The 26,040-nt window shown below is 45.8% G+C and overlaps 1 protein-coding gene across 1 annotated transcript in view; it reads left to right on the top strand.

Annotated features, from left to right (window-relative positions):
- Nucleotides 1–26,040, top strand: part of COLEC12 (collectin subfamily member 12) — a 101,763-nt gene that overhangs the window by 5,783 nt on the left and 69,940 nt on the right. Inside the window, exon 2 of the mRNA XM_075142023.1 lies at nt 6,116–6,166. Coding sequence (XP_074998124.1) covers nt 6,116–6,166 — 51 coding nt within the window. The remainder of the gene's footprint in view (nt 1–6,115; nt 6,167–26,040) is intronic.

Raw genomic sequence — 26,040 nt, 5'->3', positions numbered from 1 at the left:
AACAACCCTGACATCGTGAGCGTGACGTGTCAGCTTGGGACCTCATCAGTCGGGAAGGGTTTTAAGTGTGGGGTAGGTTTTTATGAGGGAGGGCTTACCAAAATAGAAGCAAAGAGAGAAAGACTTGAATAAGAAAAGGGGCTATAAGAAGAAACTAGTGGAGAAAGGCGGAAGAAGAGGACAAGTGAAATGAAGCATCTGTGAAAAGACAGGAGAATGAGCAGCCCGTTAGCACAAGCAGAAGACTGTCCAGAATAAAAGCTATGAAAACCAGTAGAAACCAATTAGACTGATGAAGTCATCAACATCTGAAGGCCGCAGCTGCTTGCTGTGCTTCTGCTGGCTCAGTTTCACCTCTAGGTCAGCACTTTGAATGTAGACTCGGTTAATAGTGACCAGAAATGCATATAAATCTGGTGACTGCTCAAAAAGCTTTTGAAATGTGATATGAGAAAGATATTGGTGTTCACTGTTCTCGTTTGCCTGAACAGTTGTTAATACTACAGAAACCTCACAAGTCGACAAGTTTGGCCTTTCCCTGAGAGGGCTGAGATGGAGAGAGTGGGCAGAAATAGCTTTTTCACACGGCAAGCGGTCCCTCGTGATGCAGATGCACTTGTCACACAGTTCTGAGCAGAGTTCTGCATCCATGCTAGTTTACAGGTTAAAGAGAGGAATATCATCATTTTCAACTAATGGGCACAGGGTCTTTCCAAATGGTAAAAAAAAATCTCTTCTTGATAACATTAACATGAATTGTACAGAGTTGCACTGGGATATAACTATATTGCTCCCATTAAGTCAGTGGGAAAGGCAGGCACTAACTGTTAGAGCTCTTTGAGAGAGAGATTTATCTTAAAGGAAACTCTTACACTGGATGTCATTGTTACTACAAATTAATCTTACAGTCCTGCGTTCCCAGCGTGGTACTTAGGGGTAAGTTCTAATGTACTGTAAATTGAGTTTTCAGGGAGGTTATGAAGGAACTTCTAAAATCTGAGTTGAAACTCAGCATGACAGTTTTCAGCCCAGATGCCTCATTCTCTCCTGAAATAGATTTCCCCAGATTTTGAAACGCAGTGTAGAATATTGGTGTCTTTTCTTAATTCAAGACCTTAAACAAAGTCTTTGAACAAAGGATTTAAACCCATGTTTACTGCACACAAAAGTTCTAGAAATGATTGGATACCACTTATCTGCAGCTACCATGCGACCCAGCATCTCTACAGTTCTGAGGTCTAGTTTGCTTCGTTAGTTAATAATGTTTAAATGCCTAAATGGGGTATACTGTTAAAAGGTGAGAGCTGGACATGTACATCAGCAGCTTTCTGTGACACCTTCCATATGCCCACAATGACACCCACAAAAGGAAGGGGAGAAGATGGAAACAATTTGCCTAAAATCACCTTGCACCAAAGGCTTCTCAGACCTGGTGCTGTTCCAGCGAAGGGACCGAGCGGTGCAGTGGTTATAGGCCCTATATAGTCCCGGGGCAGATTTGGCATCCTTCTTGGCTCCAGGCCAGCTCTTTCTTACTTGACCTCAGAGTGACTCATAAGTGGTCCATGATTAATTTATTTAAGATTTAAGAACAAGAACTAGAAATTACCCAGTTCTACTCCACAGATTTTTGCTTTGCCTCTAGCAAATTAATCAAATGAGAGTCTAATTTGTTTTAGATTAAATGAATTCCCTCTGTTCGCTGTGTTAATCCCCAGTTGAACTGCCTTTTTATAATTTCCACTCCCTTGAAGCATTGTACTGTAACTTATTTAACTCTACAACTGTATTTATTAGAGGTGTTGCAGTAATAATTTATAACTGGAAGGCAAGCAGAATTTGGCATTGGTACTCGGTGGGGGGTGGATGTTGCCAAAATATCTCAAAGCCTTTTTTTTTTTGGACCAGAGCTCTTGCTTTGTACTGACTCCCAAAAATATTTGATGTACTGCTACTGGCTAGCTACAGCTAGCCACCCATTTTTAGCGGTTAGCTGTAAGCGCCGAGTGACAATCTGTTGCGGCCTCCAAGGAGACTCTTGTAAACCTGATGAAACAGGAGATCTCCGGTGGTCCTTCCCCTACACCGTTAAATACCATCGGTTGCTCACATGTGTTTCTGTTCTGTCTGAAGTTCACCTTTTTTTATGGACCTTCCTTCTGCCGGAGCTCAGTAGAAGTCAGTGGAATAAGAAATCACGTTTTAATCAGCTTTTCGCGTTTCTTCGTCTTTCTCATTCTAGATTCCCTCTCTTCTGGCTCACAGCTGAGAGCTCAGTAGACCAGTTTATAACTAAATTATGGCTGGTCTTTCCAGCACTAAAGAGTTAATTCTTCCGGCTGGGACATAACAACGGATTCTGCTTTATCGTCTGCCTCAAGGAGAAGTGTGCCATTCATATTTTTCACCCAGGAAAATAAGCCTTGCCTATATATAAATGTATACGTATAACAGAAATATTGCTTTCATTCCAGTCCTCTTCGTAACCGAGAAGGGTTGGATTTAAACTAAAGTAAAATATTTCTAACTTACAGCTTTCACAATGTCAAACAAAACCCTCTTACAGCAGTTGCAGCCCCATTCAAGTGTATGGGCACCACTGATGTAAAAACGCAAAATTTCCTTTTGTGCTGTCAGCCGCCAGCGCTCAAAACTCCTGAATTTCTTCCATTCTGGTCTCTGATACTGCCTTTAAAAGCATAAGGCACAAAAACATGCTGGAGGTTTTCTTACTATTTGCTCTCCTACTTGGTGTGTATTTTCTTAACCTCTGTAATTCATCACAGATCACATTTTCATAGTTTTCTCTAGAAAAGCAGTTCCCTTTTCAATGAAAACGTAGGTTCTCTCGTATTTCCCTGATTCGAAGATACCATGAAGCTTTGAGATTTTTGTAAAACTTGTGACAAAACTTTAATATTTTCAGCACTGAAACTTGTAGCGGGGAGCTGAGGGCAACTTTCTTCCACCTCCCCGAAAGGCACGGGGGGAGCGGGCTGAGGCACGTGGCTTTGCCTCGGGACTTAAATTTATAGGCTTGTCAACTTCATTTTTAATATTTCAAACACAGATTTCTTTTGAAGTGGGACTTTCAACCCATCCTAGTCTCTATTTCCAAAGGACGCAGTGCTGTTCTTTTCTGAACATTTAGTCTAACCTTGTTTTACTCATTTCTTCCTCCCATCTTTATTTTCCTTAAACTTGTTACATTACAGTTAATATTGTAAAATACTATATTTGCACACAATTTGAGCAAAGCACTTAGTGGCACTTGTGACTGAAAGGCCTCTGAGCTTAGTCCGTTAAATAATTTTAATAGACTTCCCCTAAAATACATTGCTGCCTGTTGCTAGATCAACTCACAGGGATTAAAAAAGGTTTTATCTGATGTTTTAGATTTTAGTGAGCAGGGAGCCAGGTCACCTGTTGACAAAAACGTCCTTGCCCATCTCCAGTTCTTTGTTTCAAATGCCACAAGCGCTCTGCAAAATTAGGAGATTAATGAATAATTATAAAGTATTAAAACCTTAAAAAAAAAATTCATCCCTAGCAAGCACAGCATGCAGTGTTGCAAATATTAAAAAGTGTGTGTGTATATATAATAAAAAAGTATATAAATGTGTATATAAATATATATAATATATATACAATATGTGTATATAAAACATATACATATGTTGCAAAAAAATCCAGAGAAACAAAAATATGATTATAAATGCATGGCCGGAGGGCAATTCCGTTGGCTAAGTGTGAAACACCAAACGACTAGGGAAGAGGCTGGCAGCCCGGGAGGAAGGTCTTGGAGATGTGGCGTAGGATGAAACCGCAGGATTTAAACACAGCCTGGCTGCATACATCAGATATGGATCGGATAAGTCAGGTTACGCTCCTGAGAAACAAAGGAGGCGATTGTGTTACGGCCCCGATAGCAGGAGAGGGCAGGAAGCGAAGGGCTCTGGAGCCGGTATCTCTTTTTGTGCAGCGTTTTATCTTTTGTGCAAGAGGGGAAAATTTTTCCTGAGTACTTCACCGCTGGGATGAGAAGCTTGGTTGTTGACTGTTTATGGTTTGTTAGTATTTGTCATGTTTTGTCGGGTGACCTTGTCTTCAGATAACATTTGGTACAATTGTGAGTGTTTGTGAGGGTTTGGTTTTTTAAAGGATTCTTTCTGCCTTCAAAACCAGAATGGGTTTGTTTTGCCTAAGGAGTGTCCACTGGGTCCTCCATTTCTTAAATGCACCTCTGAATTGGGGATCTAGCTTAAGACAGGCACAGGAGTGCCTCTGGCAGTGAGGAAAATATGTGTTATCTGGTGAAGAATATGAGTTTTGAGCTGTTTTATCAAAAGTGCTGTCTGAGTAAAGGGTGACGTTCTGTAAAATGATGCATTTCACAGACTCCTTTGCTGCTTCAGGCCACGTCTCCCCCAGGCTTCAGCGCATGGCACCTTGCGGGTCGGAAGGAGGCGCAGGTCACGTTTGCTGCTGGACGTACACTCAAATGATTCAGGCTGTGTTGAGCCTCAGTGAGGACTGCATCTTTACTTCACCTTTGAATTCATCCCCCCCAGGCGCTGTTGTGGCCCGAGTTAGCTGCGGCACCAGTTAGCCCAGTCTCATGATGCAGAGCAGCCTGTTCACGTGCAGTAAGTCTGTGGACAGCAAAGGTCTAACCCAGCACAGACCTCTCACTCCATCACGTCTGTTTATCTGCTTTGAGCCTGCTTTTCCACTGCCGCTCATTAAATGTTCCTTTCTGGTGAATTCCTTGGATGGCCTTTGAGCTTCTCTTTCCTTCTCCCCTTGTGTCAGGGAAAGGTCTGGATGGAGAGGTTGCAAGTGAGTGAGCTTCCTCGGCATCCCGTGCTGGAAGGCTGTCACAGGGCGGCACAAGGTGGCGAGCAGCCCCTGACGCTCCCTGGGGTGCCGACCCGGGTTTCAGAGAGGGGGGATTGCCATCAGTCCCCGGTGGCATTTTTCGCAGCATGGAGGCAGGCTTGCCAGCACCCTTCTGCTCAGAAACGCGGTTCCCCAGCGCAGCGGTGGGCTGCGAACCACCGGCTGCTGCTTGGGAAGCCGTGTCCTAGGTCCTGTTTAAAAAGAGCCCTGCAGAGGCTTGCCCCCACATGAAACGGTGCTCGCGGGAGGGGGAATGGGTCTACCCAGCTTCCCCCGGGAAATAGGGAAGCGGGAGATGAGCAGCCCCGGCTGTGCCACCCTCCCTGGCAGTCGGTCGCCTGGTGCAGAGGCTGGTGCTGGTGATAAGGCAGGGCTCTCGCCTTCCCCAACTCAGCAGAAAGAGGGGTTGTGTTGGTAGAAAGAGGCTGAACACACAAACACAAGCATATCCTTTTTTTTTTTGAAGAAGTCATGTTTTTCTTCTGCTGATGCCAGCCTTTTCCTTTGCTGCTGGAAGGAAGTGGAGAGAAATTAAGCTTCTGACAAAATAAAATTGTGATTATTAGCATTTTACTGCTTGCTAACTGGTGAAGATGAGAACAAAAGGGCTTAAATGGTTCTTATTTTTCTCACCTGTTTGAGTCTATCAGTTCTGTTTCCCATTTTCTATCAGATCTTGCCTCTTCAGGCCAAGCTAGTGCCCATGGGAGGGGGTGGATGGACGGACAGCCGTCCCCTCTGATTCCTCTCTCGTACTCAGCATAGCTATGCGTAGCACTTTGTGCAAACGGCCCGGCTGGTGCGTCTATAACCTGAGCCCGACCGCCCGGGCGGCGCAGGCAGCAGGCTGGAGCGAGTGCCGTGGTCCGGGCGAGCCTGCCCAAGTGACAATTGTGGCCATCATCGTGATGAGGGACATGTCTGCTCTGGTCTATATCTAGGTGGCCAAGCAGGCTCTAGGATAGCTGCCAGGTGATAAACCATTTGTAGTCTGGATTTCTGCTGGTGATACTGGTTTGGGGGAAATGTTCCGAACTGACTTTTCTATTCGGGGACAGAGGTGGGATATGAGCAACAGAGGGGAAGATCAGTAACATGCCTTACAAATCAATTAAACTTTGAAGTACATTAATTTATAAACCTCCACCTGTAAAAACTTTTTCCCATCTTTTTCCAGTGGTAGTAGTAATCTGTTGCTGTGTCTTTCTTTCTCCAGACGATTTTGCAGAGGAGGAGGAGGTGCAGTCCTTTGGCTACAAGAGGTTTGGTAAGTGGCAGCAGGTTTTTCAGCTCACAATTGCATAGTGCTTAGGGTAAGTCAAACACTTGCTATAAAAACCTCCCTTGCTGGCAGCATCAAAACATACAGGTACAGTCCCGTTATCCACTTCATTCTAATATCTGCCCAGACTTGCTTTATTTTCTTAAACATAACGCTTCCGAAATAGCCCTGATCAGAAACAAGAAGTGGTTGGTTTCATTATTTGATCATTAGCATTATGAAAATGAAGTCCATACCTCAACAGAAATGAATGTGCTGGCTGTAAAAAGGGGTCCACGCGTCTTGCATGTCCTCTGCCCAGATGGGCTTTCCTTGGGCCCACATTCTGATGTGCAGCGGGGTTTGCAGGTATTCCCGAGAGCCGTGATGTGGCACCTCCTGTAGACTCACAGAAGGTGTACTGCCAGCTGAGCCAGTATATATGCTGTGCGCTCCTCTCGAAAAAGAAGTAAAAGTATATGATATGAATGTATTCTGATGTTAAAAATGATTAAAACACTTGGCCGCTTTCTTTCCTTTTTTCCACTACCTTGCCTTTTTTCGATGTTTGTTCATTGAAAATGGCTTCCTCGTGTGAAGAAGGCGGTGCCACGCGTCTCTGCGCGGGGGGCAGCAGCCTTCGAGGCTCCCCTTTCAAGGCTCTTGAGCTCTTGTTCCCTTGGGGAAGCGTTTCAGCCTCTGCAGCCAACAGCTTCGCCCGGGGCAGGCTGACTCCTCTGCCTCCGGACCCGGGGAGGTGACGCGGTGGCCTCTGAGCTCCCACAGCGCCAGCTCTGTCTTGGAGCAGCCAAAGGGGCTCATCGTCCAAGCTGCTAGCTGCCTTTTCAACTGTAAGCCATGGGGATAAAAGTTCACCTTGTTTTTTTCTCTCCTGGGAAAGTGGCTGCAACAAGAGACACTTTCAACAACCCCACTTGGCAAACGGATAGGAAAGGCAGGCTGAAAATAAAAAACAAGTCAACAATTCCCTCCATCTCAAAAGGAGCAGGGGGAGGCAGCGTAAGGAGATGCAGCGTTCGGGAGGTGGGGATCACATTCACATGACCTCTTCTACCCCCTGAACTACTCCACCGCTCCCTGCTGTTGAGCTTTATTTTGGATAGGTCAGCCAACCACAGAGCCAGCATCTGTGGCTTGGAAAGTCCTGCCATAAGGCTGCACATAGGGTTTTTTCCTACTCTTTTTTTTTTTTTTTTTTTCTGGATTAGGCCCTGGAATAGGAAAAAAGAAAAAAAATTTCGAGAAATGGGAAGAAACGTTAACTGTTCATTTCTGTCACCTCCAGCTGAGTAAAAAATATTAGGATTCATTGACACCTATAAAAATAGCTTCCCTCTATGTTGCCCACTACCTAGCTATCCCTGGTCAGCATGCTCTTGCAGTGAACTGCAAAAGGTTTTAGCAAGGAGTGAAAGCACTATCCTTACTATCCCACTAGTAAGTGCACCGTTGTGACACGATGGGATTTTTGCATGTTAACTTGCTTTCCTTTCTTTCTTTCTCCTGGGTAATGTGGTGCTACCAATGTGAGTTATTTCTCACCTTAGAAATGCAAGGTTTATCTGAGCATTTCCAGAAATGCTTGTGCTGTTGCGCTTGGTGGAGCGGCGGGGAGGGAGGAGAGGGCCAGCAGTCTGGTGGTGGCGGGAGGAGGAGTTTTCACCACAAAAGGAGGAGACAGGATAGTTCCACCCTTAGGAAACAACCATGACCTCCTCCTCCTTCATGAAAACAACATAGCTGTGGTCAGGGAGGTGTCCCAGATGTCTGTAGTACTTGAGAGTTAAATTCCAAATCATCCCAAACCCTTCCTTGCTTTACAAGAGCCTTGTCAAAAGGGGGAATGGGGCCATTAAGCCATAGCATTGGCACTGGTGAGAGTTGTGTAATTCAGTAGCGTCCTGATCCAAGAAGCCTTCTTTGTCCACATCATTTTTGAGCCCAAATTTCCTCCCATCCTCTCTTCCTCATCTTAGGGGCAGCACAGGGAGGAGCTAGGCTGACCTGGTTTCCATACGTCCCTGCACCAGCATGCGTGCTATTTGCCTGCAAGTGCTCGTGCTTTTGTGGCCCGTAAAGGGGTTATTTCCCCTCCCCCAGAAAACCCGACTCGGTGCGTTCCCGTTTCTACAGTCCCTGCTGCATTTCCAGGCAGCCTCTGAGCAACCTCTGGAGGGAGCGGGAGCCACCTGCCTGCAGCAGCACTGGCTGCTTCGTCTGGCACCAGGCTCCGCCGCTCAGGAAGGTGACATGCACGTCATTTAAAAACTCCGAAGTCAGCTGGGTCGGCATTTCCAGTGAAGCACCAGAGGTTGCTCTTGGGGCCGAAATGCAGCCGAGTAGTTCAAGCTCCTGCCTGACCAGTAGGAAATGTTATGCCTGGTGTTCCCACTGGTGTTCCCTCTTTGCACTGGTAAGAGAAGGCAATATGGGGGAAGCCCAAAGCAAGAACCAAGTTTGGTTATACAAACCCTTGATAAAAGGTCATTTTGAAAGGAGTCCTGCCCTGTCTGCTGGCTGGCCCTGTAGAAGTCCCAGCGCTGTTCGTGTACAGCCTGCTGGAGTGGGCAGTGATAATGGCAGCAGTGGGGTTTTTGTTTCAGGAGCCACGATGTAAGAGCAGTTATGTTAATGTATTGTGACCGGAGTAGTCCCTGTATGCCCCGTTAACGTGAGACATGGTAGCAGGACCATGACTCAAGTGCCTTTGACTCGATCATTTGGAAGTGGGAGGCCTTGTTTGGAGCAAAACGTGCTCCGAGGGGGAGATGGCTAAAGCACGACTAGTTCATAAAAAACATGGCTTGTGGTGAATCACTGCTGGCAGCTGGGAACATGTGTTGGTCAGCACTTGGCAGGCAAAGCCTTGTCCAAACTGCTTTCCTAGAGTTCTGCTGAAGAGTTTATTATTAGCTGCCTTGTTGCTGGAGCCTGTAGTTTGGTTCAAGGAAGGAAGAGATCTGCGGAGAGAGGGAGGGAAGCATTCTCCAACAATTCTCATTTTGGGGAAGAAGCTTTTGAAAAGAGGACTGAATACGTGTTGTCCTGCACCACTTCCCCTTTTTCTGAATCTTGGTGTCCCTCCTCCTCAGATAAGCTAATTTCAGAGAATTTATCATGCTACTTTTTCTTTTAGTCAACAGAACATTAACTGGTGATATTAAGCCAAACATACTAAGCGTAACACACTAACATATTAAATAAAAAAGAATACAGCTGCAAACAACTGCAAGATGCTAGGAAAATACACACCAGCATTTTTTCTCTTTTGAGCTTGGGACAAATTTGCTGCGGGGGTCAGGGAGGTTGAGGAAAGCGCTCTTTCCGGCTGATTGATGCTGTTTACTTCTTCTCAATGGATGCTACAGATGTGCAGGGACGCTGCCAGAAGTGCAGTGCTGAGCTGCAATGCCTCCAGATTGCTGCAGTGAGAAAGCACGTGAGGAAGCGTGTTTCTTATCACTGTTACTTCATCATCAGTGACTGCTCAGGCTGCTTTGAAGTTGTCTGCTCCAGATAACAAGCTATGCCTCTCCACTGGTTTTCCTCTACCGGATTGCCACCAATGTTAACTCTTTTGTCAGTCAGTGTCATTGGTTTGCACTCCCCCACCACCCTACTTTGGCAAAGAATGAATCAGGAGAGGGCAAAACTTGCTTTTCCATATTACACACTTTGGGGATGCTAAATCTTAGGCTTGAGAGCTCAGACTAGTGTTTAGATGGTAGATAACAGGATGAGATCTCTTTACGATGGGTTTTGACTCTTTCCTCTGAGATCTGGGCGCCGGGCATAGCCACAGGCAAGGGAATTGAAGGGAACTAATAGACTCCAAAGTGGCAGATCTCATCTTCCTAACTTGTGGCATTCCCAGGTAATAGACATAGAGATCATTGTGAATTTTGTTTCTTTGCTTTAATGTTTTAGAACTTAAACCCTGCACTTTACTCAATAGAGTATTTAATGTAGAAATTTCAGTGTGAAGTTATTCATTGCATAGTTTGAAGCTATAGCACAATATGGAACAGCTGAAAGCAAAGGAGATGGTCTTTGAACGGTTGTGAAGCACATTTTTAATGCTTTAAAAAACAGGCTTCGAAGAAATGAGCTGAAAGCCCTGCTGATGAAAAGAAACCTCCCAAGGAATCAAAAGATAGGGCCAGTGCACTATAGATAAGTAGAAGACTAAACAGCTTGTGTGAGATAATTACCCTTCGCCCTTGGCAAACACAGCCAGAATTGGAGGCTGTAAGCCTGTCCTCCACAGTAGGACCCATCTCGGTCACCCCCATGCTCTAGATTGTGAGTCAGGATCCTCCCTGCCCTCACCATCCCCCTCCCCTGCCACGGGGCTGAGCCGTCGGGAGGGGACAGTCCCTCGTGTCCCCAGGTATCTCCAGTGGGCGCCAAGGCACTGGTCCTCCGGCCTTCCCCGCGCCCTGTAGGGCAGCAGCTGACAGGAGGGGAGGGGTAAAAATTACTTTAGGGCGCCCTTAAGTAGTTAGGTACTTTTTTAGGTACCTTCCATGGGGTATGCAAGAGATGACTAGGTTGGGATGTCCCTTCTGTGTGCTTAGGACAACCTAGCTCCTGAGCGTCATTCCAGGTGTAAGAATTAAATCTAGGAATTTCTGGACCAGAAATGGCTGAATCATCCTGCCACACGGTAATGAAATCTGCTATTCTAAAAAGAGGTGAGGGGAAAAAAAACCCTGGTTTAAGAACATATTTGGAAAATATGATTTTTTTCCCTGATGAGTGGCTTGGGAGCAGCTGAACTAGGTCTATTTAATAACTGGTTTCTTGCTATATGTTGTTTATAGTATTTTATACAGTGAGAAGTTATATATTATTTCTCCACCTTTGATAGGATACAACTGGGGAGTTTTAGGAGTGTAACAATTGACAAAAGCCATATGAATGGTTTACAGTGAAAAATGAAAACTTTGAGATAGAAAACTTTTTCAGAAAAGGCTTTAAAAAAATACAATTTTTTTCTGCCTATAAATAACAGTTCAGACATGATCATGGTAAGCAAAACTCATGGCTTGGAATTTTGTGATAGTTCAGGAATAGCATTTATTCATTAACACTGCACAGACGGAATAATTTTAGTCCTTATCTCTGGACGAATCCAGGCCATGGTTCACATCTATAATAACATGCACAAAAAAAATGTCTGGCATCAGTCTGGTGGTGTGCTGTATCCACACAAACCTTAAGCCCCTAACAAAAAAAAAAAAAATTCTGAGCTTTAGGAATTTGTCAACTTTTCTTTACGGTTTGTAAACGACCAGTGAGGGATTTCAGGTGCCGCAAGCCACATCCCTCCCTGTGCATTCTTTCACATGTATGCCTGCAGCGTGTAGTCATATGGCTTAATATCAGTCACGGGGTCACTGATACTCACAAAGCCAGAGGAAAGTCGGGCACATTGCTTCCAGTTCACTGATCGGGCCGTATTTATCAGATGAGGATTTTTGCCTGCGTGCGTCCTGGGGTAATTAAATCCCCACTGAATGGCGGTGCCCGCGTGGCTGTTCATTTTAGGCCGAGAAATTTCATTTGGAGCGACACTTTTAATTGCAATGGAAGGACCCTTTTAATTGCAATTGCAGTGGAAGGGGGCTGAGCCTGCTTGCTCCTGGGGTGAGCCCTGGGTGGTGGAGAGAGCCCAGCACCTTCGGGGGTCCTGGGTTTGCTTTGGGGCTTCGGCCCCATGCATCAGGGGCTGCGTGCGGAGGGACCGCCTGTGTAAGGGTTTCTTTGTCTTTCTTTTCTTTTCCAGTACGTACTCAGAGTACTGGGGCAGTTGGCAGGGAATTGAAGTCTCAATAAATAAATAAAGGCTGCCGTGTGTGCAGTATTGCCATTGCAGAGGAACGTCAAGGTGCTCGTGAGCTGTCAAGGTGCCTGCGCGCTGCCGGCGTGTCCCTCCTCTGTCAGTAGCTTCTGTCTCTGGCGATGTAAAAGGCATGGGTGATAAATGGATTATTGCTGGTATATCCAAACCATGAATTTAAAACTGCCAGTCTTCCTAAAGATGGAAAATAGTTGGTGCACCCTGATAAATCCATCAGTAATAGCGAGATCCAAAAAGTTATCGGATTTGTGTGTCCTGTGGTAACTTATTCGGGAGCTGTAAGAGCCGTTCAGGTCCACGGGTTTGGAGCTGCCCCTCTCCAACCTGTCCTGCTGTGCCTGGCTCAAGGCACTTCTCCTTCTAATCCAAACCCATAAAAAGGCCTCTTAGCCGTGCCGTGGGGACTAAAGTCATTCCAGCTGCGTGCTCTTATGTAGGCAATCTATTTTCTCTTAGTTACGGGTTTTTCCTATCTAGTACAATTAAAATTCTTGACATGTTTTTTCCTATATTGCATTTGCACACTTGGAGCGATACCTGTTTAACCAATCTCTCTCTTTTACAGAGGTGCATTGAAAGGTGGTACGGTCACCATTACGTGTGAATTTTGCTCTCTATTTTTCATTAGAGCTGTAAAATAGGTGTGTGGGCTGAACAGAGCGTTGTATTTACGAATGGAAGGAAAAATATTGGCTACACTGTAAGCAACACCTGGGGATTTTTATTTATTTCCCTGTAAACTAACTGGACAAATAATGATGCTTGGTAACATCAGGTTGCTGCCAAAACACCTAGGCTGCATTATGGGCTGTTCAACTTCATAACAAAATTACCTGTGAAATTAATGCCTGGGAAGGAAACTAAGAATTGCATTTTCAGCACTTGGTACCATTATGGAAAGGAGTAACACAGGAAAACTGTGGGAGAAATGAAAATTTCAGATAAAAAACCATCAGAAGAAGGAAGGGGAAGATAAAATTGGAAATACCTGCTAGTGGACTCTCCCAACACTGCCGTGGGATGGTAGCACGCACCAGCATTACTCCTGAGCTCCTCCTAAGCTTTATGCAAAATACAAGTCTGCATCTGTAGCCAGCTGCTGTTACACTCTGCTCTTTACGGCATGCTATTAACTATAAGGTTGCAAGTGCTCAAATGTGTCTAATTGATCTCTGGCTTCTCTGTACCTACTTCAGAGTAATTTCCCATCAGGAAGGTGCCGAGCTGTGCTTACTGCTGACGACACAGTTTTGAAAGAGACACACTGGTGTCTCATGAGAAAGGAGGTGCTATTTTCCCTTGAGAGTATGTTGTTAGATATACCTAACACCACTCGCAAATAAACCACATACCTGTCGGGTGCTGCTTACATAGGTATCTTAGATTCCTTTTATTTCTTGGGAATTTCCTCAAACCGTCCCGGTGCTCTAATACTGACATTAAGTGACATGGCAGAGGTGACATCCCCGCACCTGATTCTGCAGGGCACTGAGCCCTTTGCAGATGCCGCTCAGCATCCCGTTGAGTCAGACCCCCGAACGTGCAGCCTGCTTGAAGCAGTGCTGCTGCCATTACTTTGTCAGCAATTTCTGAACGAGAAGTATGTTAACAGCGAAGGGCTGTGTGTTTTGATTAGCAGCAACTGAGACAAATAGTTGGTACAAATTAGCTTGACAAACGTGTTGAAAGACACGTGCACTGACTCATACAATAAGCCTCTAGCTGTCAGATTAGGAAGCCTCTCCTCCTTTGGCCGCCTTGCTCAAAAGCCCCTGTAGTCATTCCTGCTTGCTGCAGTTAAAGGAGCAGTGGTGTCTCCTGCCGTCCACTTCAGCAGCGTCCCAGGGAAGGGGAAAGATCAGATTAGATTGTTAGTACGGCGTTTTGTCTGCTGAAGTCTCAGAAGCATTAGAACGAAAGTGCCACAATGTTTTGACATGAGATGTCATTTAATATTACATCAGGCTTCCCTGCCTCTGCGTGGCTGGTGCCTGGTTGCCCACGCTCCCAGGGGAGCCGCTGCGAGGGAGGTGTGAAACCTCACCGGCTTGGCCCAGACCCGAACCCGGACCTGGACCCAGACCCGGACCCAGACCTGGCGGTCTCTGCTGTCCCCCACCACCGCACTCAGCAGCCCTGAGCCCGGCCAGTCCTGGGACAGGTGACACCACCAATGCGGTACATCACATACTTGGCAAATTTCTTGATGATTTTCAGAGACAAAATTTTACGTCTGAAGGTTGAATTCCATATGAAATCTGAATATAGGGCTTAGGGTGGGAGTTACTTCACCTACTTTTAAGGGAACCTAGACATCTACCTCTTTTAAAGACACCTGTCCTTAAAACGGCAGTAGCAAGGAGAGGCTAATTCTCTGTGAAGGGACTTCCATGCTGAGCGAGAGCTTTGCCCATGGTCATTTTGAGCTACTACATAGAGATCTTCAACTCTCGGTCTCTGTGTTAGGTCCTATATAAATGCTGGGGAAAGCATATAAATGCCTAAAGAAGCCTGTGAGAGAGAATGGTAATGGAGATAGCGCAAATAAAGGATCTGTAAGAATTTCAGGCTGGTTTTGCATGTTGCAGACGCTAACAAGGAACAGTATGTTGTTTTGCTAAGTCAAAACCAATTCAAACTCCGCTGTGCTGCAGTACAACCAATTAGCCAAAGGAAAGCTGGAATAAAATGTTATCCAGTCTCGATTAATCTTCTGCATTCGGGTAAGCTTAAGTGAAGCAGCCGGAGAGCCGAGAAATTTCCTTTTGTCCTCTTTCAGCCTGGGTTAAGTGAGTGGGCCGAGATTCTAGAAAGCAGAGGGGGGTCGAGAGGGAGGCGTGCGCGGGAAGGAGTCTTGCTCGGTGCCCGGAGCCGGCAGGGACAAGGGTTGCGCAATGGGAGAGTGGAGAGGTTTGTGTCCTGCAGATACTCTTCATCTCAGTCAGGAATGCATCTGGGAGATACACCCGGCCACAGAGAGAGATCGATGCCTTAAATAAATAAAACATGAATGTGTTTTTTCGAGTTTCAGCTTGTGACTCTTAACGGAGGCAGCTGGAGGCTTTGTAGGAGACGAGTGCAAGACACAGGGATCGGCTTCTCTTCAGCCCAGCTAAGGCTCGTTAGGAGATTTTTGTGTTAAAAGTCTTGTGCAGACACTGAGGCCTAGCGTAACAGGACTTTGTAGCATCTTTTCTGACAGCTATTTTGTAATGCTGCGAAGTTGTGGGGCGGATAGAATCACACAAACTCAGAATGGTTTGGGTTGGAAGGCACCTTAAAGATCATCTAGTCCAACCCCCCTGTCACAGGCAGGGACACCTTCCACTAGACCAGGTTGCTCAAAGCCCCATCCAACCTGGCCTTGAACACTTCCAGGGAGGGGGCATCCACAACTTCTCTGGGCAACCTGTTCCAGTGCCTCACCACCCTCACAGTGTTTCTTCCTAACATCTAATCTAAATCGACCCTCTTCCAGTTTAAAACCGTTACCCCTCATCCTATCGTTACGCTTCCTGGTAAAGCGTCCCTTCCCATCTTTCCTGTCAGCCCCCTTTACATACTGGAAGGCTGCTATAAGGTCTCCCTGGAGCCTTCTCTTCTCCAGGCTGAACAACCCCAACTCTCTCAGCGTTTCCTCATAGGAGAGGCGTTCCAGCCCCCTGATCATTTTTGTGGCCCTCCTCTGGACCTGCTCCAACAGGTCCATGTCTTTCCTGTGCTGAGGGCTCCAGAGCTGGATGCAGGATTCCAGGTGGGGTCTCACCAGCGCCGAGTAGAGGGGCAGAATCACCTCCCTCGACCTGCTGGCCACGCTGCTTTGGATGCAGCCCAGGATGCGACAGGTTTTCTTTCAAGGATGTCTGGGCACTAGGATCTGCTTAACAGGGTTTTGCTGCATGTCTTTCAAAATCTGAAATGTTAAAAGTTTGGAAAAAGGTTATTGATTTGCTTTACTTAACGTGTTTCTGTGTGCTTGTTACCAAGGTCTTGGCCAGGAACATGGAAAATTCTACCAAGTTTTATATTTTGCATTAGCCCAGGAATGGGCATGGATGCTTTCACTTGCCAGGCTTGTTAAGGTCAATATATCTCACATTCGGTAGTGCTCAATGGCAGAAAAAATACTTGCCTTTTATATTTTGCTAAGAGGTTAAGGTATGATTTCAGACCATCTGTGTATGTAGTGACAACTGGTAACTGAAAGATTCCTTACATACATTTTTGCTTTACCATATAATGGAGGACAATCTGGTTACAAAAAAAAAAAAATACGTAGAGCCAAGGGATATTTTTCTTCCTTCCTCCCTTATCCCTAGAAGTGAATTGGTTCAGGTGGAAATACGGCATATAATGCCTCATGTAACTGATGATTTCATTTTAAATCTGACCTGTAAGATCTCAAGTTTAGAGTGGGAGAGCTCTTGTCCTTAATTAACATTTTGAACAGGCTGAAGCCAGAATAATCCGAACACCCGCTGTCAAGATTTCAACATAGCATCTGTGCACAGATAAATTCACTTGTCCCTAGAAGTTACTGCATGTCACTGCTTGTGTGCGCAGATGTTTGTATTTAAACCTATGATGTGCTCAGTTTCATACAAATACATCCAAATTGGATTTGGGTCAGTGTGTTGGACTACCTAACAGCACGACTTCAAATATACAAAAACCAGACCTGTGGACATTTAGATTGCATGTAGGTTCCATCTGGAAATTTGTGCTCCAAATGTGTTCCTGGGCGTATTGTTCCCCAAGTCTGGAAAGCCAAAATTCTGAGAGGCGATTCTTGTCCTCACCTTGTTCCAAGTCCCCAGTCACAAGTCCTCTTGCTACCCTAAACAGTGACGCTTTCCTAAAACAGGCCAACTAGTCATTGCTCCATAACTTATTTGTCTGCTTAAGAAAACAGGTTTCTGCTTGATTAATGATAGTACATGTTTAACCTCTTTTACAAATTTGTAACCATATGCATTTTTCAGTGTTAGGCAAAATTTCTTTTTTTCTGCAAGTGCCTTGCAGAAAGCAGCAGAGGCGAGGACTGGAGAATACACAGCGTGGCTCAGTTTTAAGGGGAAGCAAACAAACCAACATCTGGTTCTTCTGCTCATTGCAGAGGAGCTGCAAAAACCACGTTCCCAAATATTGAAAACTTTAAAAGTGTACCTTTTTTAAATAGTTAGTCAAGGTTAGCTAAAAGTAGGAGAAAACTTTGAGGTGTCAAAGTAATGAGTTTGGGGTGGGGGGGGGGCTGAATCAACCAAAATACTGCTGGAAAAGGAGGAGGATTACACATGTCTTTGTTGTCTTTCTCTTGGGTCATCAGACAGAACCAAAGTAAAGACCATTTTTCAGAGACCTGTAATTCAACCGTCTTTGCTCCATCCCTGCTGGTCACAGATCAGACACATCCTTTCTGCAGGGTCCAAAACAGTACATGAAGCCACATCCATGGAAGATCCCTCTGCTTTGTGTAGCGTTCACAGTTCAAGTTTTAGTTCACTGAGGTGCAGAAAACAACGTGCTTTGTGGAGATGGCGGTCTGCGGTGCCATAAGGGAACCCCATGTTCTGCTTTTTCTTTTCAAGCAGTAGCAGGAGCAAAGCAGAGGTGGCTCCCATCCTTCTTCTGTTTGGCTGCAAGTCTGTCCCTTATTCCCCCCAGTCCCTCTGCCCATACAGTTTAGGTCTGGAGGGTCCAACAGAAGGTAAAAAGCACGTCTCAGCCTCAGGCTCAGTACTGAGCCCACCAAGAGGACGCAGCAGGGAAATTTGGTAGCTGCAGGAAATGCCTGCCATTGTCAGAGGGTGATCGGCACCCCATAAACCCCGTAAACTTCACAGCTCGCCTCTTGCTTCAGCAAACCTTGACTCTGGGCCAGGAACAGATGAAGAAATGGCATGAGTTTTAACCCCTTTGCCCAGCGTGTTACCGCTGTGCACGCTGACGGGCAGGTTGGGAGGGTGTTAGCTGGGGGCCACCTTTGCAGCAGTAGCCACATCTGCTCCTCTGCTGCTCCTCAGCTGCATCCCGGCTCCTGAGAAACTCGTGTTCTTGGCAAGCTGCTTTGTGAAATACGGCATGGTGGGGCTGTTTTTATTCTCAGTCTTCTATGCAAGAGGTTACTGTGAGTAGTTCTGTGCTTTAATACAGAGAAATGGAGCTGTATTCTCCACAACAAGCCCTTTTTTATTACACTTGGTTTGAATAGCAATTGAGCCTCTAGTCATGTCTCCAATGGAAAGAAGACCCCTTGTGAAAGCCTTTCATTTACTGCAGAGAATGAATTTTCCCATGCATGAAACCAGATTACTCAAAAAACCCCACAAACTAACCAAAAGAGCTACCAAGAATATGAATATGTCCAGTGGGTATTCAAGGTGGCCTAGAAGAGATGAAGTGGAAGTGTCTTTGAAAAAGGAAGCAGAAGAGCTGACTGTGAAATTAAAAGGCATCTTACGTCAAAGGAATACTTGTGTCACTGTAGTCCTCTTCATTTTGAGCTTGCTGATTGCGCTGATGTAGCACTATAATAATTTTAAAACAGTATTTTAGAAAGAAAAATAAATAATCTCTAATGTCTTTTCAGTTGTTCTTCTGGGAAGACTTGTGGTGAGTTAAAAGAAAATACTCGGTGAAGCTGTGAATGGGAGACATTTCCAGGGTGGGTGTGTTTTGAGGTTTGTTTGGGTTTTTATAATACTTTACTCCTATGTCTCTCTTTTTTTTCTAATAGTTTTCATATGCTTTTAATACAGTGGCCACTGAATTAAGAAACTCCTCCAAATTCCACCAGTTACAGGAGGTTTGCAGGGTGATGTGTTACAGGACTATCACCACCTTTGCAGATGTGCCCTTAGGACAGTTCTGCTGGAGGGAAGCCGAGATCCCGCTCTAGTCCTGCAGCCTTCACTTGGGCAAATTCACAGCAAGGATTTTTTGGCAGGCACTTGTCTCCGCTTTTGCTATAGGATTTATATGTGAAATGGATTCGTAACCTCTAAATGACCGCGTTTCACCTTCTGAGATTGCTATTTCCAGAACGTCAGAGCTTCCAGCGGGGACCGAGGATAGTGCTGTGCTCATTACGGTCTCATGAGGAATGTCCTCTTTTCCCCACACACCTTCAGTTTGGAGATCGCACAGCTTGCTCCCCTTCTCCCCCACGCTGAGCAACACCACTTCACATCACAGGTAGGACTTGTTCCTAAAGCATTCTGCTGCAAAGTGAAAAACCAATACCTAGAGGCAAATCAGTGCTTGGGGGAATTGGTGATGTGTTTGCACAACTTCCCTCGAGCTATTTTAAACCATATACTCCCAGTCCTGCAGAGCTGATCTATTTTATGAAAGACTACCTGTCCCCTGTCCAATGGATACATTGCATTAACTCAGCCAAAACGAAGCAGTCGAGGGCACGACTGTTTTTTGGCGCTGGAGTCAATAAAGCTGAATGAGATCAGCCGGGGTTTTCCTCCTGCCCCGTGCTGGAAGCGCAGTGCTGAGAGCAGCAAAAAATGGAGAGCCAGGCTGCAAGGCGATGGAAACGCTCTGCGGCTGCGGGGAGGCTCGGGCCCTGGCAGCGGCGTGGCAAAAGCGCACAGAGCCGGCAGGGAACCACGGGGAAAGGGTCGTCCCAAAGCTCAGCCGAGGGACTCCGTCGCGAGAGTTTGGCTACTATTATTTGGACGCCGTTCAGCAGGGTTCATATTTCCAAGCCCATTCATAGAAAGCGATGTAAAACCCCTCGGACCGCTCTGACTGGCGTCTGTCGGGGCCGTTCCTATACTGCTTTGAATTGCTTTTGTTTTACGTACCGGGCTCGACTTTTATCAGAGCGTGCGACGTGGGCGCATTTCAGGACAGGGTTAAAACCATCTGCAGTCTGGAAACCCGCAGGGTCCCCGGAGAGGGTGTTAAACCCAGGGAGTGCTGATCTGTTTCCTGCCTTTGTTATGATTTCTGCCCTGTAACCCAATCTCACCCGCGAACCAGCCCCAGCCCGGCCCAGCTGTGTCAGCAGGGCACGGACTGCTGCCGCCGCCGCCGCCGCTCACGTCGGCATGGCCAGCCTCCGAAATCCCAGCAGAGAGTTTAGTAATTTGCAGGTTAAGCCATGCTGGGTCTGCCCTGAAATCGGTGGGCGCTCGGCGCCTTCGCCCACGTGCTTGGGAAAGCAGAGTGGAAGGGAGGAGAGCGGGCGGTGAAGGGGTGCTTACCGGTCAGCTGCAGTTGTGTGCCTATCTAGAAGGGATATACAGGGCTATGAACTTAACTCCTTGCTTTTTATTTGAGTCCCTACACGGCCCTTTAGGAAAATCCCGTAGAAAATGAATATGGCATTTAAGACTCTGAATGGGGACTCCTTTTCCGGGTTCACCTCCAAGGCTTTTAAAAGGCTTCATGTTCTTAAAGAAAAAAGAGCATTATCCACATGCTTTCGCACATTTTTAGCACGGCACAGTTGTTTAGTCTTGCAAACACAAACAAATAAAATGGCACGTGGTGCGGTGAGAGGAGGGAGGGAGAGCCGTGCCATGACCGGCCACTGCCCACACTCGGGGCGGCCCCGTGGTGTTTCACCTCCCACCCTCGCAGGCAGCCGGGCCCTATGCGTACATCAGTTACCTGCCGCCGAGAAGGGCCGCCGTCACCCTGCACCCTGTCACTGTTCGGTAGTCGAGGTGAACCCGTGCCCAGGCTTGCTTCCCTTCCCCAGGAGCAGCAGCCCAGCGAGGAGGAGCGCTGCGAGGAAAAGCCCGGCTGCTGCCAGAATAAAGACCGATGAATTGTTTTGGGGAGAGGGATGGGGTGGAGGTGGATGGGGTGGTCCCGCTCGCTCTGTGGGTCCGCAGCAGAGATGCTGCGCTGTGCCCAGGAGCCCTCATGTGCAGGTGGGTAGCGCGGGGTGATGCACAGCAAGAAAAACTCATTTTCTCATTTTGTTTGTTTTCTCCTCTTTCTTGCAAGACTGATGTGAGCTGGCCCTGCCATCTGATCTGCTTTTGATCTTTTTCTAGCATGGCCTGTGTGTTTTTTAAAGCGTTGCGCTGCCAGAGCTGACCACTACTAAGAGAGAGAAAAAGCAGTCAGCAAACTTCCCCGTTTAAAAATGCACTGGTTTAAAGCTTTGCAGACTACATTGCTTGTTTTTCAACCAACTCATAAAGATGTTGCCAGCAGATTTCCAGTAAACTAGATGTTTAAGTCAAAGTGGCTTCTTTGAAATATTTGAACAGTAGCGTGGGGAAGGTTTCAGTGAAAGACAGAGGTGGGAGGAGGGCGATCTGCAATTTTTCTGCAGCTCTGCCTGGTGTAGGTGCGATACCCAAAGCAGACCATCGTTCTCTTCAGGTTGCAATTTGTTATGAACATTTGGGATTTTCTGTGCTGATTTCCCAGGCCTTAAAATACTGATTATGCATTTCAGCTGTAGTACAGTAGGCAAAGAAATGTTTTTTTTCTGGGATTTCTTGCTTCAGGCTCTTTTTGAAATTCACGGGAGCTGTCTATAACATCATTTTCTCATAATAATTTTAAATGGCTTTTAGAAATCTGAGGAGAGCAGAGAATTTTCTGACTATTTCTCACAAATTACATTCCTAGGTCACAGACAAATCTGTTGTAACTCCACTGATTAAAGCAGCATTGCCCCTGCCAGTGTTGAAGTGTGAAACAACTTGACTAGATTTGTGTCATCCCACTGTTGGAAGACAGGGAGTTAAACGATACTTGTGCAGCCAGCTGAAAGGCCTCCATAAGTACGTTGCTTTAAATCACAGTAAGACCCAGCATTTATTTTCATTGTATTTAGTGAATTAGAGCCAGGCTCTTGGTGAACAGGACTGATTTCCTCTGTAATCGCACGCGCCATGCCATCCATTAACACCTGTCAGAGGAGCTCAGGGTGCCTCCTGCAGAAACTAAGGCATCGAAGTATGTTTTAAGATCCTAAATACCTTTGTGGATCTGTACCTGGGCACTTTAATTTTGCACCCTTGTATTTTGTTCTGCATATTGTAAAAATGAGGATAGTTTACATTATTATGGTGCTATATCTAGTAAGTCACACAGGGTCCTCTCTCGCCACCCCTTAGTTCAAAAACATGATATAAAAGCATAGGCAAGAGTTGCTAAGAGCTGAATAGCGTCATACTATTATTGCATCTCACTGTGAATGTTTTGAAGTTTTGCAATAGTAAAGTTAATCCTGTCATGGAGTTTTGCATCAGGTCATTATGGGATTTATAAAAATAAATAAAGTTTTGTTTAAAATCCAGTACTGGATCTTCTCGCTGATCAATAGTATTAAGAGAGTCTGTTTCCCTTTACTTACCTAATAATTTGGTAATAATTTGCAGGCTGATTTGAGATGGACATTCCTACATTCTCATTGTTGTATTATTAATTTTTAATGAATAAAAGAGATGTTGAATATGGTCCTAGATGACTGGGTGAAAAATGGGCTAACAGATAAACTTGGGTTTATATTTTATGCTTCAAAACAATATCCATCTTCATCTCTATTTGATAATATATATTATCCCACTCTATATGTTACCTTTATTGGGGAAGAGGTTAAAAGAAACCAGCCGGATGACTCAGAGTTTGCCACCTTGCAGCTCTGTTCTCTGACAATCTCTATTTCTTGCTGTGTGTCGAGGAACCATGTTAGTTACTTCTTATTATGCCCCAACTGACTTGCAAATATATACCAAAGGAGAAACAGCAAGGGCCAGGCTTATCTTTCTTCCTCTATTTTGCTCAAAAAAGCATCAATATTCACTTGGCTCCCTTGAGGCAGTCCTCTGTCCTCATCGTGATTTTAGAAAAATGTTTGTTGCTGCTTTTATGTAACCTGCCCACCAGGCCACGTGCACGTCCCTGCTCGGTCGATGAGCTGCTGCCGCCGCGTTCGCGCTCCCATCCAAGCGGTAGCACCCCTCTCGCTCTGCCAGGGTGGGCTGCGAGCACCACGTGGCGGAGCTGGGGTTTCGTTTGTAAGATTACTTGGAGTGCTGCCCAAAATACATACACAAAAAAATGGATAGTTGAGCAAAACAGGAAGGCCAAGCCTTGCTTTTAACATGAAATGCGGTCATGAGTATCACCAGCCTCTGTGAATCGTGAGCTCACACCCATTCCCGCGATGGCATTTCCATGGCCAGCGGAGGGGGTGCGCCGAGAAGAGACAGAGCATCTGCTTTGTCTCCTGTGCTGCTCCTTGCAGGATCACTGTGGTCTGGGCTAATCAGAACCGACAGCAATTAAGAGTAATTGAGGTAGCCTTTCTAGCTCAGTGATTTCCCTGTAGCTTTTAACAAGGAGAAATTAGAAGGGAAAACAAATGCTGTTGTTCACTAAGCTCTCACAACCGTTTCTGATTGTCTCGGGATTCAACAACTCATTAGATGGAGAATTGGCAGCGGTTTGAGTAACACCAGTTTTCTGCATGTCTGTGTGATGACATTTTTGTTTACATTCTTTAAACATGTGGAATGTTAATTTTTCAGTATTTTTTTTTGTTTTGGTACGGGGTTCTCGGGTTATTTTGAGCCTGAGCTTGTTTTCCTCTATTATGTAAGAAGTCAAGATAATAGGAAGTGTGATGTACATTCCTCTCGTGATACTGCAATTAAAGGAACTGCAAGGGCAGGACTGGCCAAACAGGATCCTTGTCACAGACTTCTGGTCACAATAAATCACTGGCTTTGGAAAACGTATTAATAATATAATTTGTTTGTTTTATAATATTGTCTGTGTTTAGCATAATGAGGACAAATAAATACCGAATACATTGCAAAGGTGAAACGTGTTTGTGGTGGTGGCAGCCCTGGCTGAACAGCTGCCTCACCTGCAGCCTGTGTGCTGGGCGGTCTCCGCTGGGACCGCGTCTGACATACCAAACCTCTGAGCAGTGTCCGCTGGCTGCCAATGAAAAGAAAAAACGTCCAGGGAAATATTTCTGTCTTATCCCCCTGTCCCAAAATGTGGATATTTTTTTTTTCTTCCGATTTATTTTGGCCTAAATTCAGGACCCCAGAGCAAAGATTGCAAATGGTTGGTGAGAGGGGGCAAAGAAGGATCCGTGTCAACTGCTCGTCCTGCTGCCTACGCAGCATGGAGCTCCTCATGCCCTCTGGTCAGAGGATGCCCTTGCCACACCATACCTCTGGGCAGATCTTCATATTGAGGCATACCTACCAGTTGGGGTCCTCAATAGGCTCTCTTCATAAAGCGCAACTAAAATGGTGAATCCTCTGCCAAGTTCTCTTCTTAACCACCAAACATTGTTTACAATCAAGCCATTCTAGCATAACTTGGGGTCAGTTATAAGCTGTGGTAGAGAGTACTGTAACAAAGGGGAAACTTGTTGGTAAAATTGTACTAGTAAACACATAAGCTTTTCAGATAAAAGGAGGAGGCAGCTGCTGCTAAATTCTTCTAGTTTACCACAGTTTCTCCCTGAAGATTTGCATTTTTCACTTTCTTCACATCAAGGCTTCACAAATAAAGGCTTATAGGCTGGTGTCTTCATGAGATACCCATCAGGCAACTCAGGTATTGTTTTGGAGGGTCCACATACTCTCGGTCTATCTGTAAAAGGTCTTCACCTCTGATTAGCTACTGCTTTGAAAATACTTTCTCAAAATGCAGTTTTCATGTTTAAATAATAAACTGGCATGTTCTTCCTTCTTGTGCACCACCTGCCTCATCCAGAAGTTGATGTGCATTATTCCTGTCATCTGTGGAGTAACCCTCATCTTTGTGTACACGTTCATTACATGCTCTGTGTTTGATTTTCCAAAGCCTGATTAAACCAGCCCTGTGGCTCCCTGTAAAACTGGAAAAATCTCTTTGGCTGACATATCAAATACATGAAGAAAGCTTTAACTGGACAGTAATTGATGGTTTAAAGCAAATCTGTGCCCAAAAGCTAAACGTGTAGCCATGATGGCACAGAATATCCAAGTAACAGGAACCCCACTGGATCCCCACTCTCTCGGTGCTTGGGTACCTTTTTGGGTATCTGGGATCATAGAAACACAGAATCACAGAATGGTTTGGGTTGGAAGGGACCTTTAAAGATCATCTAGTCCAACGCCTCTGCCATGGGCAGGGACATCTTTCACTACATCAGGTTGCTCAAAGCCCCATCCAGCCTGACTTTGAACACTTCCAAGAATGGGAAATCCACAGCTTCTCTGGGCACCCTGTCCTGGTGTCTCACTACCCTCATCATAAAAAATTTCTTCCTTATATCCAATTTAAATCTACCCTCTTTCAGTTTAAAACCATTGCCCCTTGTCCTGTCACTACAGGCCCTGGTAAAAAGCGTCTCTTCATCTTTCTTATAAGGCACCTTTAAGTATTGAAAGGCTGCAATATGGTGTCCTCAGAGCGTTTTCTTCTCCAGGCTGAACAAGCCCAACTCTCTCAGCCTTTCTTAATAGGAGAGGTGTTCCAGCCCTCTGACCATTTTTGTGGCCCTCCTCTGGACCCACTCTAACAGGTCCATGTCTTTTTTGTACTGTGGACACTGGATGGACATCCAGAACTGGATGCAGAACTCCAGGTGGGGTCTCACCAGAGCAGAGGAGAGGGGGAGAATCACCTCCCTCGACCTACTGGCCATGCTTCTTTTTATATAGCCCAGGATACAGTTGGCTTTCTGGGCTGCCAGCGCATATTGCTGGCTCATGTCCAATTTTTTATCCACCAGTATTCCCAGGTGCAGGACCTTGCACTTGGCCTTGCTGAACGTCATGAGGTTCACATGGGCCCACTCCTTAAGCCTGTCAAGGTCCCTCTGGATGGCATCCCTTCCCTCAAGCATATCAACTGCACCACTCAGCTTGGTGTCATCTGCAGACTTGCTGAGAGTGCACTCAATCCCACTATGTCATGGATGAAGATATTAAATAGTATTGGTCCCAGTATAGACCCTTGAGGGACACTGCTCATTGCTGGTTTCCACTTGAACATTGAGCAGTTG

This window comes from Calonectris borealis, chromosome 2 (genome assembly GCF_964195595.1).
Source record: "Calonectris borealis chromosome 2, bCalBor7.hap1.2, whole genome shotgun sequence".
Classification (NCBI taxonomy): Eukaryota; Metazoa; Chordata; class Aves; order Procellariiformes; family Procellariidae; genus Calonectris; species Calonectris borealis.
The sequence above is the reverse complement of the archived record's forward strand: the minus strand, read 5'-3'. Positions and strand labels throughout refer to the sequence as shown.